Here is a 12,725-nt window from a genome sequence, read left to right as displayed (position 1 = left end):
AAAGAATACATCTGCTCTGACAACGTGGAATACTCTGCTTCTACTGCTTTAGAAAGAAGTCAGCCAGTCCTACTCCGCCAAGCAGTACAATAAGATTCAAATAAGAATGTGTTTTTTTAAAAATGTGACATTATGCAGTATTCTCGAGGAAAAAATCAGGTGGATCAAAATTGAGAGATAATCACATAACAATGGGGCTGGACTCTTCAAAAATGCCAATGGCATTGCTTTCTAGATTAAAGGAGAATAAAGAGACTTGGTAACTACATTCAATGCGTGATCCTCAACGAGATCCTTAACAGTGGAACATGACAGAAAAGATATCATTAATGCCACAAGCGTGTGTGAGAACTTAAATCTGGATATATATTGGATAGTTGTAGTGCATCAGTGTCAAACCTCCTGTGTGTGATCACTACACCACAGTTCCATAGGAGAATCTCTGTGTTCTTAGGAGATGCACACTGAACTGCTCTGTGCTGAACCACATGGGAGCAAGAGGCCAAAAGGGAAATGTATGCCTTTATGCATGTTTTGCACCAAGTATAAAAAGTTAATATAAGCTGTGCAGTCAAAACACATGAGTATATATAAAGTCTGCATTGCCCAATCTGTTTGCGTGGCATTGTCACTCCTCGTAAACCCAGCAGCCACATATCCCAGAACCAGGGGCTGATTGGAAACACTATTCTCATTGCACAATAATGCAGGGACATAAACAACAAGAGCCTGTCTTTATTTAAAAAATTTATTATTTTGGCTATCATGGGCTTTTTGCCTTAACATTGACTTTTCGAAACAGTGCACTAAAATATGCACATTAATGACTTTTTGTTGCCCTCTTAAATTTTTTGCCTCATTCACCTAATCCTGTTCCTAGCCCTGGTGAAGGATCATGATGTCCACAACTTACAAATCATTTTTTAAATATATGGATATGTATTAATTATATATGAGTTTACATATATGGGTGTGTGTGCACATGTTCATTTATATATGTATATGTGTGTATACATTTGTATGTGCATATGTATGTGTACACATGCATGTGTATGTATATGTGTATACATGCATGTACATGTATGTATACTGGTATGTATGTGTGTGTGCATATACACATACATAGAGAAGCAAATGTAGCAAAATGCTAACAATTGGTGAATTGAGGTGATGGGCATACAGATATTAATTGTTTTATTGTAGATTTTTTGTAAGCTGGAAACTTCAAGATATAACAATGGCGGGAGTAGAAAAGTTAATAAATGGAAATTAAGACCTGGTACACATTTGTTTGCAAGCTAAATTTGTTAAAATAAGAAGCTACTATTTCAAGTATGATCTGTGTATTTGTCCTGGTACAGACTCTGCTAAGGGAAGGAGATGATAGATTCCATATGCAAATGGAATATATCCATGCAAGTGCAGCCCCTGCCAGTGATATGCAATGGGTAAAAACGTGAAGTCCTGCAGTGTGGAGAGCATCCTCCCCGACAAGCTGTGGTTATTCAGCGATTCATCCCTCACCATGGCAGCTTCAGGAGATGTCTCTGAAGGGTCAGCTATTCTCTTTGTGTTCAATGCATAAATCTTCTCAGCAATGAGCATTGTTACTGAAAAAAAGATTCGTGGAGAAACCTCATGTTTATTTGACAAAGCAATATAAGAAATATAAGGGAGGAGAATTACTTTGGGAGAAACAGTTCCTTAATCAAATGTGAACCAAAATTACAGACGTTGGATTACATACCTAAACATTTAAATAATTTAAGGGATTTGGAAGGTGTTGAGACTTAAATCTTCAAGTGACATAGCAAGCTTATTTTTTTCTTTTTCTTTCTTTCTTTCTTTTTTTTTTTTTTTGAGACGGAGTCTCGCTCTGTCGCCCAGGCTGGAGAGCAGTGGCGCTATCTCGGCTCACTGCAAGCTCCGCCTCCCGGGTTTACGCCATTCTCCTGCCTCAGCCTCCCGAGTAGCTGGGACTACAGGCGCCCGCCACCACGCTCGGCTTATTTTTTGTATTTTTTAGTAGAGACGGGGTTTCACCGTGTTAGCCAGGATGCTGTCGATCTCCTGACTTCATGATCCGCCCCCCTCGGCCTCCCAAAGTGCTGGGATTGCAAGCATGAGCCACCTCGCCTGGCCTATTTTTTTAAAATAATAGGTAAAAGTAGATGATGGACTGATGCAGTCATACAAATCATAGCTAGCTAAATAGATGGTAAATACATGTATGTCTACACAGACATAATCAGATGGTTTATAGATAGGCAATATTGGGTATTTGGTTATGAAAATATTCATTCCTTAAAATGATTCATTGTGTATATATTTTAAAATATTTTAAACTATTATTTTAAATAGTTTTTATATGTAAATCACACTTCTGGAAATCTAAGAAATACTTCAAACATTTTTGAAGATTTATTTAAAAATGAGGTTCACGTCAATGTTATCTATAACAGCAAGAAACTAGAAATAATTTAAGTATCTAACAATATGGAAATACCTAAGGAATATGATATATTTTAAAAGGTTGTCCCAAAGGGTTCGAAACAGAAAATCATTAAAATATGGTTTATGGGAAAAGCTGGAATCATAAATACTTTTATAATAGGATATCTGTGTTAAATCAGGCAAAGGAATAAAAAAATATGATGTGCTGAAATACTGAAAAATCTTAAGAGTAGAAGTTAACTAATAAATATTATATACATATGTGAGTAGTTATTCTAAAATTCAGTCACCCTGCCAGGGACCTTGCCTAGCCAGCTTATCTAAAATAGTAAGCCTCTGTCATCACTCTTTAATCTGCTTTATTTTTCTTTCTATCACTTCCTGATATGATATTTTATTTGTATTATTTATTCCCTACTGTCCTCACTAACACACGAGTTTTTTGGGAGCAAACACCATGTCTGTCTTTCACACTGTTCTACAGTGTCTGGCACATAATAGATGCTTAGTAAAAAATGTGTTAAAGGAATTAATTGAGAAGTTATCTTAGGGCACTTCAAATATGACTAAAATTATAAAAATTATACTGTTTTGGGAAGAAAGCATCCCATATAGTGTAAAAAGTGAAATAATTTGTATTAGCATCTCAGAACCCCAAACCGCAGGCAAAATGGAAACCGAAGGGTTAATTCGATCAGGTCTGTCTGCCCTGCTTGCTTTCGGTGGCTTGCTTTTTGTTATTTCTTTTCTTTTTTCATGAAGCTGAAGGCTACAGTAGTTGAATGCCTCCCTGCTGAACACTGAAACTTAATCTTCACTGGCTACTTTATAAATAACATTCATAGTTCACCACAGTAATGATTGCTTCAGTTGTTTTTCAGGAACTTGGGCCAGCTCCTGTCCAGTTCAAACCGGTTAAGGTCACTGGCTCTTCAACTAGGCCTCCACAAGTGCCTGAGAAATAGCCTTCTGATGTCAGAAGACCAAAAATGACACCTCAGATCATGCTAATGCCACTATTTTTGGTTTATATGTCCTATGTAATGTCATGAACCCTGGCTATGCTTGCCCAGAATAAGCCTGTTACTTTTTTCCCCACTGTCAATCACTTTTTCCCATGCCTTAGACCACCCCACTTCCCTCACCCATAAATATAGCTAAGCCTTATCTTTGGGAAGGTGGATTTGAGAGCTGTTCTCCTGCTTCCTTGCTTGGCAGCCTTGTAAATAAATCTTTTCTCTTTTGCAAAACCTGTGTCACAGTGATCACTACTGCATGCAAGCAGAACAAACCTAGATCTAAAGTTGGTAACAAAATAATGTCATAAAAACCAGATGATTAGTCTGATGGTCTAAATATAGCTTAATGGATTAGGCCTTAAAAGGAACTTAAAGATTACCTCATGTCTAATACTTTCATTCATAAATTGTAAGACATTGGCACCACTCTAGGATTCAGGGACCTGGACAATCAGATGAATTCTGGTGAATAGTTGTTCAGGATTTGAGTGCCACCACCTCCCGCAACACAAATACAGGCCTACCATTGTTGGGAGGTCCATACAGATGATTTGTGGCATCCATGGTCTGCAGTTGAAGTGGGCAATGGAACACTTCCCTGGGGTCACAGACTGGTTGAATGTCCTAGAGCCTCCCAGGGCTTAACACAGTACTCAGACATTCAGCAAGCTCCCAGTTGACCAAAAAAACAAAAAACAAAACAAAACAAAATACATTCGTGAGAACACATTGAAGGAAAGTCTCCAATTTCTAAACGTTCTAGGATAGGAAGAGACTCTCCGTTCTTTCCTCTTTCTAATGATGGCTCAAACGGCTCCTCATCCTGTTTCAAATCCGTCCTTTCTTTCAATCAATTTTCTATCTTTAACATTCTTATGACTATTTATTTGTATGTTATTTGATAAGCTTCCTAGTCATTCCCTTTGCTAATATTTCTATTCATGAACCTATATTATTCTTATTGATTTGTAAATGAACTATTTATATGTTGAAATGTAGATATCAGCTGAGATCACTCTGCCCTTTAATATTTGGGGCACAATGAATTGTACCTCCTTTCATGACCATTGGACTTACGCTGTACCTTCCTCAAGATTTGTGAAAATTGACTTTCCCAAGGTTTGTAAACACTCTTCAGTTTTTCTCGTCACATCTCTCATAGAAGGAGAATTTGATCCCACCTGAAACAGGTAAGTTTACATATTGTTTTGCCACCACGTCATGCAATACATATATTATAGCATGTAGAGCCAGATAAATAATCTAGGTTCTTTCCTTAATATCTTCTAAAAAATGCACAAAGTATCATATACGTTTTAGACTTTACTCAAGATTTGGGTAATATTTACATCCTTGTTCACCAGAATTCTCCACTGGGAACAGGAGAAAGCTAAGAGTGGGATGTGATGATCACCTTTGTCCTAGAATATTGACTTTTGATCTGCTATAAATGCCACGTACAGTTTTCCTCTATTTTGGTTTGCATTTTGATTTTATATATGGCATTTTTTGCAACATAATTTTTGATGTATTCCAATTTATCGGTATTTTCCTTTAACCTTTCTGCCTTTGATATATTTCAAAAATGCTTTTCCTTTCATGTATATTCATGTATATTTTCTTATAGTATTTTTATAGCATTATTTAATTTTTAAATTTTTTTTTAAAAAGCAAGATTTGTTTTGGAAATACGATGTAAGATTAAAATGTAACCTTTCCCCCCAGATAATTAACTAAGATTATTAGATATGCCAAAATTTAAAAATCAGAAAATGATTGAGTACTGTTAATAGAAATGTAATGTGAGCCACACATGTAATGTAAAATGTTATTATAGTCACACTAAAAAAGTAAAAAGAAAGCCAGTGAAATTAATTTTAATAATACATTTTATTTAACCTAATATATTCAAAAGATTATCATTTCACTGTGTGATCAACATCAAAAACTTTTTCAGTTAATTTTATTTGGTATGTAATAACTGTATATGGGGTACAGAGTGACATTTTAATACCTAGAAGTGATCAAATCAGGGTGATTAGCATATCCGTCACCTCAAACATTTATCATTTCTGCTATGAACATTCAAAATCTTCTCTTCTAGCTTTTCAAAAATATATAAGAAATTATTGTTAACCACATTTACCCTACAGTGCTATGAAACACTAGAAATTATTTATTCTATCCAATTATAATTTTGTATCCATTAACCAACATTTCCCTACTGCCCGCTCCCCACTACCCTTCCCAGCCTCTAATAAGCATAATTCTACTCTCTATTTCTGTGAGCTCAATTTTTTTAGCTTCCACATGTAAGCAAGAACATATGGTGTTTATCTTTCTGTGCTTGACTTACTTAACATAATGTCCTCTAGGCTCATCCATGTTGCTGCAAATGACAGAATTTCCTTCTTTTTAAAGGCTGAATAGTATTTCATTTTGTATATATACCACATTTTCTTTATCCATTGATCTACTGATAAACATTTAAGTTGATTTCATATCTTGCTCTTCTGAATACAGCTACAATAAACATGGGGGTGTAACTACCTCTTCCATACATTGATTTCCTTTGTTTTTGATAAATATCCAGTAATAGGATTGCTGGACCATACTTGACAACAACAAAACAAATAATCTGATTTTAAAATGGGCAAAGGATCTGAATAGACATTTCTCCAAAAAAAGACATACAAATGGCCAACAGGTATATGAAAGGATGCTCAACATCACTAATCATCAGGAAAATGCAAATCAAAACCACAATGAGATATCATCTTATGCCAGTTAGAATGGCTATCCAAAAAATAGAAAATAACAAATGCTGGTGCAGATGTGGAGAAAAGGGAATTCTTATACACTATTGGTGGGAATGTAAATTACTACAACCACTATGAAAAACAGTATGGAAGTTTTCAAAAAATTAAAAATACAACATCAAACGTTATTAATATTTCAAAACAAAAAAATACAAAATAAAACAGAAAAAGAAGAGGCGGGTGGATCAGTTGAGGTCAGGAGTTTGAGACGAGCCTGGCCCACATGGTCAAACCCTGTCTCTACTAAAAATACCAAAAATTAGCCGGACCTAGTGGCAGATGCCTGCAATCCCAGCTACTCCAGAGGCGGAGGCAGGAGAATCGCTTGAACCCGGGAGGCAGAGGTTGCAGCGAGCCAAGATCGTGCCATTGCACTCAAGACTGGGTGACAAAAGCAAAACTCCGTCTCAAAAAAAAGAAAACAAAACAAAAGAAAACAAAGTTCACAATATTTCATATTCTTTTTTTTTTTACTCAATCACTAAAATGCAATATGTATTTTACACTTACAACACATGTTAATTCAGCCTATCCACAATTCCTGTGCTCATTAGCTATATGTCACTAGTAGCTACTGTATTGAATAGCACAGGCTTAGAGGAAGGTTTCTCACTCTCGGCACTATTGACATTTTGGACCTGATAATTCTTTTTTTTTCTTTTTTTCTTTTTCTGAGACAGAGTCTTGCTGTGTCACCCAGGCTGGAGTGCAGTGGTGCAATCTCGGCTCACTGCAACCTCCACCTCCTAGGTTCGAGCAATTCTCCTGCCTCAGCCTCTTGAGTAGCTGGGACTATAGGCGCCTGCCACCACGCCTGGCTAACTTTTGTATTTTTAGTAGAGATGAGGTTTCACCATATTGGCCAGGCTGGTCTCAAACTCCCAACCTTGTGATCTGCCTGCCTCGGCCTCCCAAATTGCTAGAATTACAGGCGTGAGCCACCGTGCCCGGCCAGACTTGATAATTTTTGGTTGCAGGCTCCTGTGCACTGTGCGTGATTAGCTGCATCCCTGGTCTCCACCCTCTAGATGACAGCAGCAATTCTCCCCCAGTTGTTGCAACTGAACATGTCTGCAGATATTGACAAATGTCTCAGTGGGAGTGGGGCAAAATTGTCTCCAGTGGAGAGCCAAAGGTCTAGAAAAACTGGGGAAAAAATACATGTGTGAAATGAGTCTTAGGATGATCTGAGAGGAAATTTTCATTTTAGAACCGAACACTGAACCATGACAGTAATACTTGTAACAATTAAAAGTCTATCCAGTTCCCATGTTTTAAATTCACAAAAAGGAGAAAGAAGAGAGGAAGAGGAGGGGTGGCAGAAGGAGAGAGAAATGAGAAGAAGGAGAAGACAGAAAAGGAGAAGCCTCTTTTTATATACCTTTGTGCTTATTTTGGGCCCCTATCCACAGAAAAAAATAATGACCCAGCATTGAATCCACTTTGGTGGCTGGCATCAATATGTAATTATTTCAAAAACCCTGAGGATCTTGACTTTGAAAACAAGCCAGTGCTTGGGTTGCAACATGCCTCAGACAATGACTGTGGGTTCAGGTTGTTGGGGGACACCCAGTGTTCTCAATCCTAGAACTGCTTACTTCAAATAACAGCATTGAATATCAGAAGCAATAAGATGCCAAACTCTGGGTGCACTGATCTGTTCCAAAGTCTTTCTTATCAACCAGGACCTTGGTAATTGGAAGCCTCAGTTAACTACACAATGTTTTTGAAGTCCTTAACTTTGTATATGTATATATATAAAGTCTATATAAATATATATAACTTTATATATAAAGAACTTTGAAAACATATATATAAGCTTTATACATATATTAAGGACTTTGAAAACATTAAATATATGTGTGCATGTGTGTGTGTATATATATATATACATACACAAAAAAACCAAAATTATAGCAGATTAATTCAAGGAAAGAAAGAAAAAAGTGGGGAAGGGCTGAAGGGAAGAACTGAATCAAGAACATATCTTGGAAAACCTAACACTTGTTATAATCTTATCCACCTGAATTTATATGTGTCTATACAATATTCAGAATGTTGACTTTTAGGTACAAGAAGATCCTGAATCATCAAAAAATAGCCTATTGTTTTCACTCTATTCACAGTTTTTTTAAGTTTCTTTAACAACAAGAGCTAAAAGCTAAACGGTTTCTAGTTGCCCCTTGGTTAATAAGAACATTACACTAACCAGGAGTTTCCACTCCTCAAGTGTTCTAGCTCATGGGGGATTTACTTCAACTGAGCTCATTTGAAGATACTAAGAGTCTAGCTGTTGAGCTTCCACACTAGGTACTCTAGGTACAGCAGACAATAATCTGTGTCATTCCAAGTATCTTCCCAGGGACACTTAGGACTATTGGTATAGGAGGAATCGTTCAAGTGGCTCCGGCAGACGTAGCTTGTGGATGGCTTGATGACATGCTCGACCGAGACACTTCCGGACACACAGGCGGCAGAGCTGGGAGAGAGCAGGTGGGCCTGAGAGAGAAATGAAAATGGTGTTAACTTCATAGTGGTGGGAGATGGTGTGGAAGGGGGAAATCAGAGAACTGGAAGAGGGGAAACTTTCTAAAAGCAGAAGAGAAGCTGGATCTGTATGAACTATAGAATGATGTAGCAGACACTAAATACAGACAGCGGATCCCGATTTGCACCTCTGGAAGGGATGCATTTCTTTAAGATGATCTTCCAAGGGTACTTGGATTACCAATGTTGAAGAATAAGGCTAACCAGAGGCAAGTTAGGAATGCAGTGTGGGGTCTAAAGGGAATGCATCTCATTAATGTATTGAATGTGCCAATGAAAGTAATACACTGGGCCGGGCGCAGTGGCTCACGCCTGTAATCCCAGCACTTTGGGAAGCCGAGGCGGGCGGATCACGTGGTCAGGAGATCGAGACCATCCTGGCTAACACGGTGAAACCCCGTCTCTACTAAAAAAAAAAATACAAAAAATTAGCCGTGCGTGGTGGCGGGCACCTGTAGTCCCAGCTACTTGGGGGGCTGAGGCAGGAGAATGGCGTGAACCCAGGAGGCAGAGCTTGCAGTGAGCCGAGATGGCGCCACTGCATTCCAACCTGGAGACAGAGTGAGACTCCACGTCAAAAAAAAAAAAGAGTGCACATTCTGGGGTCAGATGGCTCAGAATCTTATCTAATTCTATTATGTAGCTAGCTGTGTGACTTTGTCTATGCTTTTCTTTTCCCATTTGTACCTGGCATAGCAACCAGCTACTACCGTATAAAGTTCCCACTGCTCTAAAGTTTTAAAAATTCAGTGAGATTGATCTATGTTTCAAATTTAGCCCAGTGCCTGGCACACGTAAAGCTGAATAATGATAATTATCTTAATATTCTCCAAGCACACAAATAATCAATATAGGCTCAAAATATTTTCTTACTGTATAGATGTAAGAAGTTCTCTTCTGAATTTCAGATGCTCGCCTTACCTCTTCTGGCATCATAGTTGCTCTTAATGCCCGTGGTGGAAATGGGAATGAAGCAATGAAGTATGCAGACCCACCTACTCCCTGATCTGGGGAACAGGCACGCAACCTCACCATTTAGTCGGGTTTCTGAAATACTCTGTGTCCTCCCCTACTGACTCTGACTCAAGTCTTTTGAATTTGCCATCAGATTGTCTCCCAGCATTACAAAGAGTTTTGGTTTGCTCAATCATATGCTTATGCCAGGACAGAAATGGAAATTCAAGATTTTTGGGGTAAAAACAAGGTTTTCTGGTTTTCTTTTTTTGAGACGGAGTCTCGCTCTGTTGCCCAGGCTGGAATGCAGTGGTGGAATCTCGGCTCATTTCAACCTCCGCCTCCCAGGTTCAAGCAATTCTCCTGCCTCAGCCTCCTGAATAGCTGGAACCACAGACACCAGCGACCACACCCGGCTAATTTTTGTATTTTTAGTAGAGACAGGATTTCACCATGTTGGTCAGGCTGTTCTCCAACTCCTGACCTTGTGATCCATCCGCCTTGGCCTCCCAAAGTTCTGGGATTACAGGCGTGAGCCACCACACCCGGCCAGTTTTCTGGTTATTTTCTTGTTATGGAAAATACAAAGCAACACTCTGGTTATATGTAAATGCCCCTTGGTTTTTAGTGAATATACACAGCATATAAAATCCCAGAAGACAGGTCAGTGACAGCAGAGCTTGTCGCCTCCCACAATGCCACCTTCAATTAGAAAAAGGAAAGAGAAAGGAAAAAGAAAAGAAAGAAAAAAAAAGGAAAAAGAATAAAAGAAAAGAAAAAGGAAAAAAATGCTACAGATGAGACAGGAAGGGGAGAGAATGTGCTTATGGAAGAAGAATGGATACCCAGCCCTTGGTTACCTTCACGGAGCAAGAGCGCCTGCTCCACGCTGCTTTTTGGAGCCGCCAGATCAAGCGCACTTTTGCCCTGAGCATTTCTACGCTTCAGGTTAGCTCCATAGTCGGTTAGCAGGTGGATGACCTCCACATTAGACTGCCTTGCTGCAGCATGGAGTGGGGTGTCCAGCCACTGGCCATGGTCGACACTGGCTCCTTAACAAAACAGATGGCCACAATTCAACACTAAATGGTAATGTAAAGCACAATGAGCTTCAAATATAGTAATTGCATATAAAGACATTTTAAGTACCATGACATATTTGACAAATCTTTGAAAACATGTGATTTAAGCCTAGAACCTCAGCAATACCTACTAAGACTACTTGAAATTATTTGATGAGAAAAGTGAATTTAGATATTTTTAATTATTTTAAATATTTGCTTTCCCATACAAACTGTGTGGCATACAAAATAAAGTATTTGAGGCTCTTGTTACATAGTTATTATGTTTGGGGGCAAAAGATAAAGCTAAGTTTATTTAGTATTTATATTATTTGGGGCTCAAGAAATGATTTCTGAACTTACTACAGAGAATAGTAAATGATGGGAAGTAAAAAAGACAAAAACTTCCTCAAGATAAAAATTCACAATAAAGGTTTTTACTACAATCTCCACCTTTATGTCAGGGGCTAAGTTTGTTGAATCTTTAGTCAAATAATAGTTTCAAGATATTTCATTTTTCCAGCCAAGCACAGTGGCTCACACCTGTAATTCCAGCACTTTGGGAGGCTGAGGTGGGTGGATCACCTGTGGTCAGGAGTTCAAGACCAGCCTAGCCAACATGGTAAAACCCTGTCTCTACTAAAAATACAATAAATTAGCCGGGTGTGGTGGTGTGCGCCTGTAATCCCAGGTACTCAGGAGGCTAGGGCAGGAGAATCGCTTGAACCCTGGAGGTGGAGGTTGCAGTGAGCTGAGGTCGCGCCATTGCACTCCAACCTGGGCAATAAGAGCGAAACTTCATCTCAAAAACAGAAAAAAAAAAAAGAAAAAGATAGTTCATTTTTCCACAGACTCTCGGTTTCTGTATATGCCTTTTAGAATTGCTTTTAAAATGACTAGATACTGTAGCAGGATAGATATAAACTAGCCTGTAGCAAATGTCTGTTGTTTTTACTGTCCAGCATCTTCTTGGCAAGCATACCTAGATTTCCCGAAGGGAAACCATCCTCTTGTGAGTTTCAGTTCTTGTGTTTCCAGTGAAGCCTAATAAGTGCAGAGTAGGTTGAAATCTAGGCCTAAACCAACCAATGTATTGTATTTCCTTGGCCCCCATGAGGGGTTCAAAGATGGGCATGTGACTCAAAAAGAGCCAATGCTCTTTCTTGCTGTGTATGGATAAGGAGGGCTGTAAGCCCAGGTATTGCTGGCAGCCATCTTGTGACAACCAGGGAGAACAATACCAGGTAAATGGAGTTAACATCAAAGAAAGCAGGACTGAGAAATACAGTCATTTCTCTAGAGAAGTTTTGTTTTTAGCATTCAAACATAAAATGCTAACCGAATATTTTTCAACCATGACAAGAACTTCATCTTTGAAGGTATAGAAAACCAACAAAGTTAATAGGTTTCTTCATGAAAATAATTTTGGAAATTACCTAATTCTAGAAGTTTCTTCACACAGTCTACCCTCTGGTAGGTGCACGCCACATACAGGGGAGTTCCAAGCTGAGGCACCTCATGGTCAATGTTAACATTATTTGCCAGCAGGATCTCCATGCACTCTCTGTGACCTGGTGGAACACAAGATACCCTCACTCAAGTAAGGGACATATTAAATATTCACAGAATTATAGGATTGCTTATCTGAAATGGGCTTTAGAAATAGCTTAGGTTGGCCAGGTGCAGTGGCTTAAGCCTATAATCCCAGCACTTTGGTAGGCTGAGATGGGTGGATCACCTGAGGTCAGGAGTTCGAGACCAGCCTGGCCAACATGACGAAACCCTGTCTCTACTCAAAAATACAAAAATTAGCTGAGCACTGTGGCAGGTGCCTGTAATCCCAGCTACTTGGGAGGCTGAGGCAGGAGAAT

At 38.7% G+C, this 12,725-nt stretch overlaps 1 protein-coding gene across 3 annotated transcripts in view; it reads right to left on the bottom strand.

The window, feature by feature from the left end:
- Window positions 1-8,666: 8,666 nt before the first annotated feature.
- ASB11 (ankyrin repeat and SOCS box containing 11, E3 ubiquitin protein ligase) overlaps window positions 8,667-12,725 on the bottom strand; it is a 36,607-nt gene continuing 32,548 nt past the window's right edge. For all 3 annotated transcript variants that reach the window (XM_011995542.1, XM_011995543.1, XM_011995544.1), the window contains exons 5-7: window positions 12,291-12,425; window positions 10,654-10,845; window positions 8,667-8,791 (exon numbers count right to left, since the gene is read on the bottom strand). In XM_011995542.1, coding sequence (XP_011850932.1) covers window positions 8,667-8,791; window positions 10,654-10,845; window positions 12,291-12,425 — 452 coding nt within the window. The remainder of the gene's footprint in view (window positions 8,792-10,653; window positions 10,846-12,290; window positions 12,426-12,725) is intronic.

This window comes from Mandrillus leucophaeus, unplaced genomic scaffold (genome assembly GCF_000951045.1).
Source record: "Mandrillus leucophaeus isolate KB7577 unplaced genomic scaffold, Mleu.le_1.0 Scaffold490, whole genome shotgun sequence".
NCBI classification, from domain to species: Eukaryota; Metazoa; Chordata; class Mammalia; order Primates; family Cercopithecidae; genus Mandrillus; species Mandrillus leucophaeus.
Note: the sequence above shows the minus strand (reverse complement) of the source record. Positions and strands in the feature narration are given on the sequence as shown.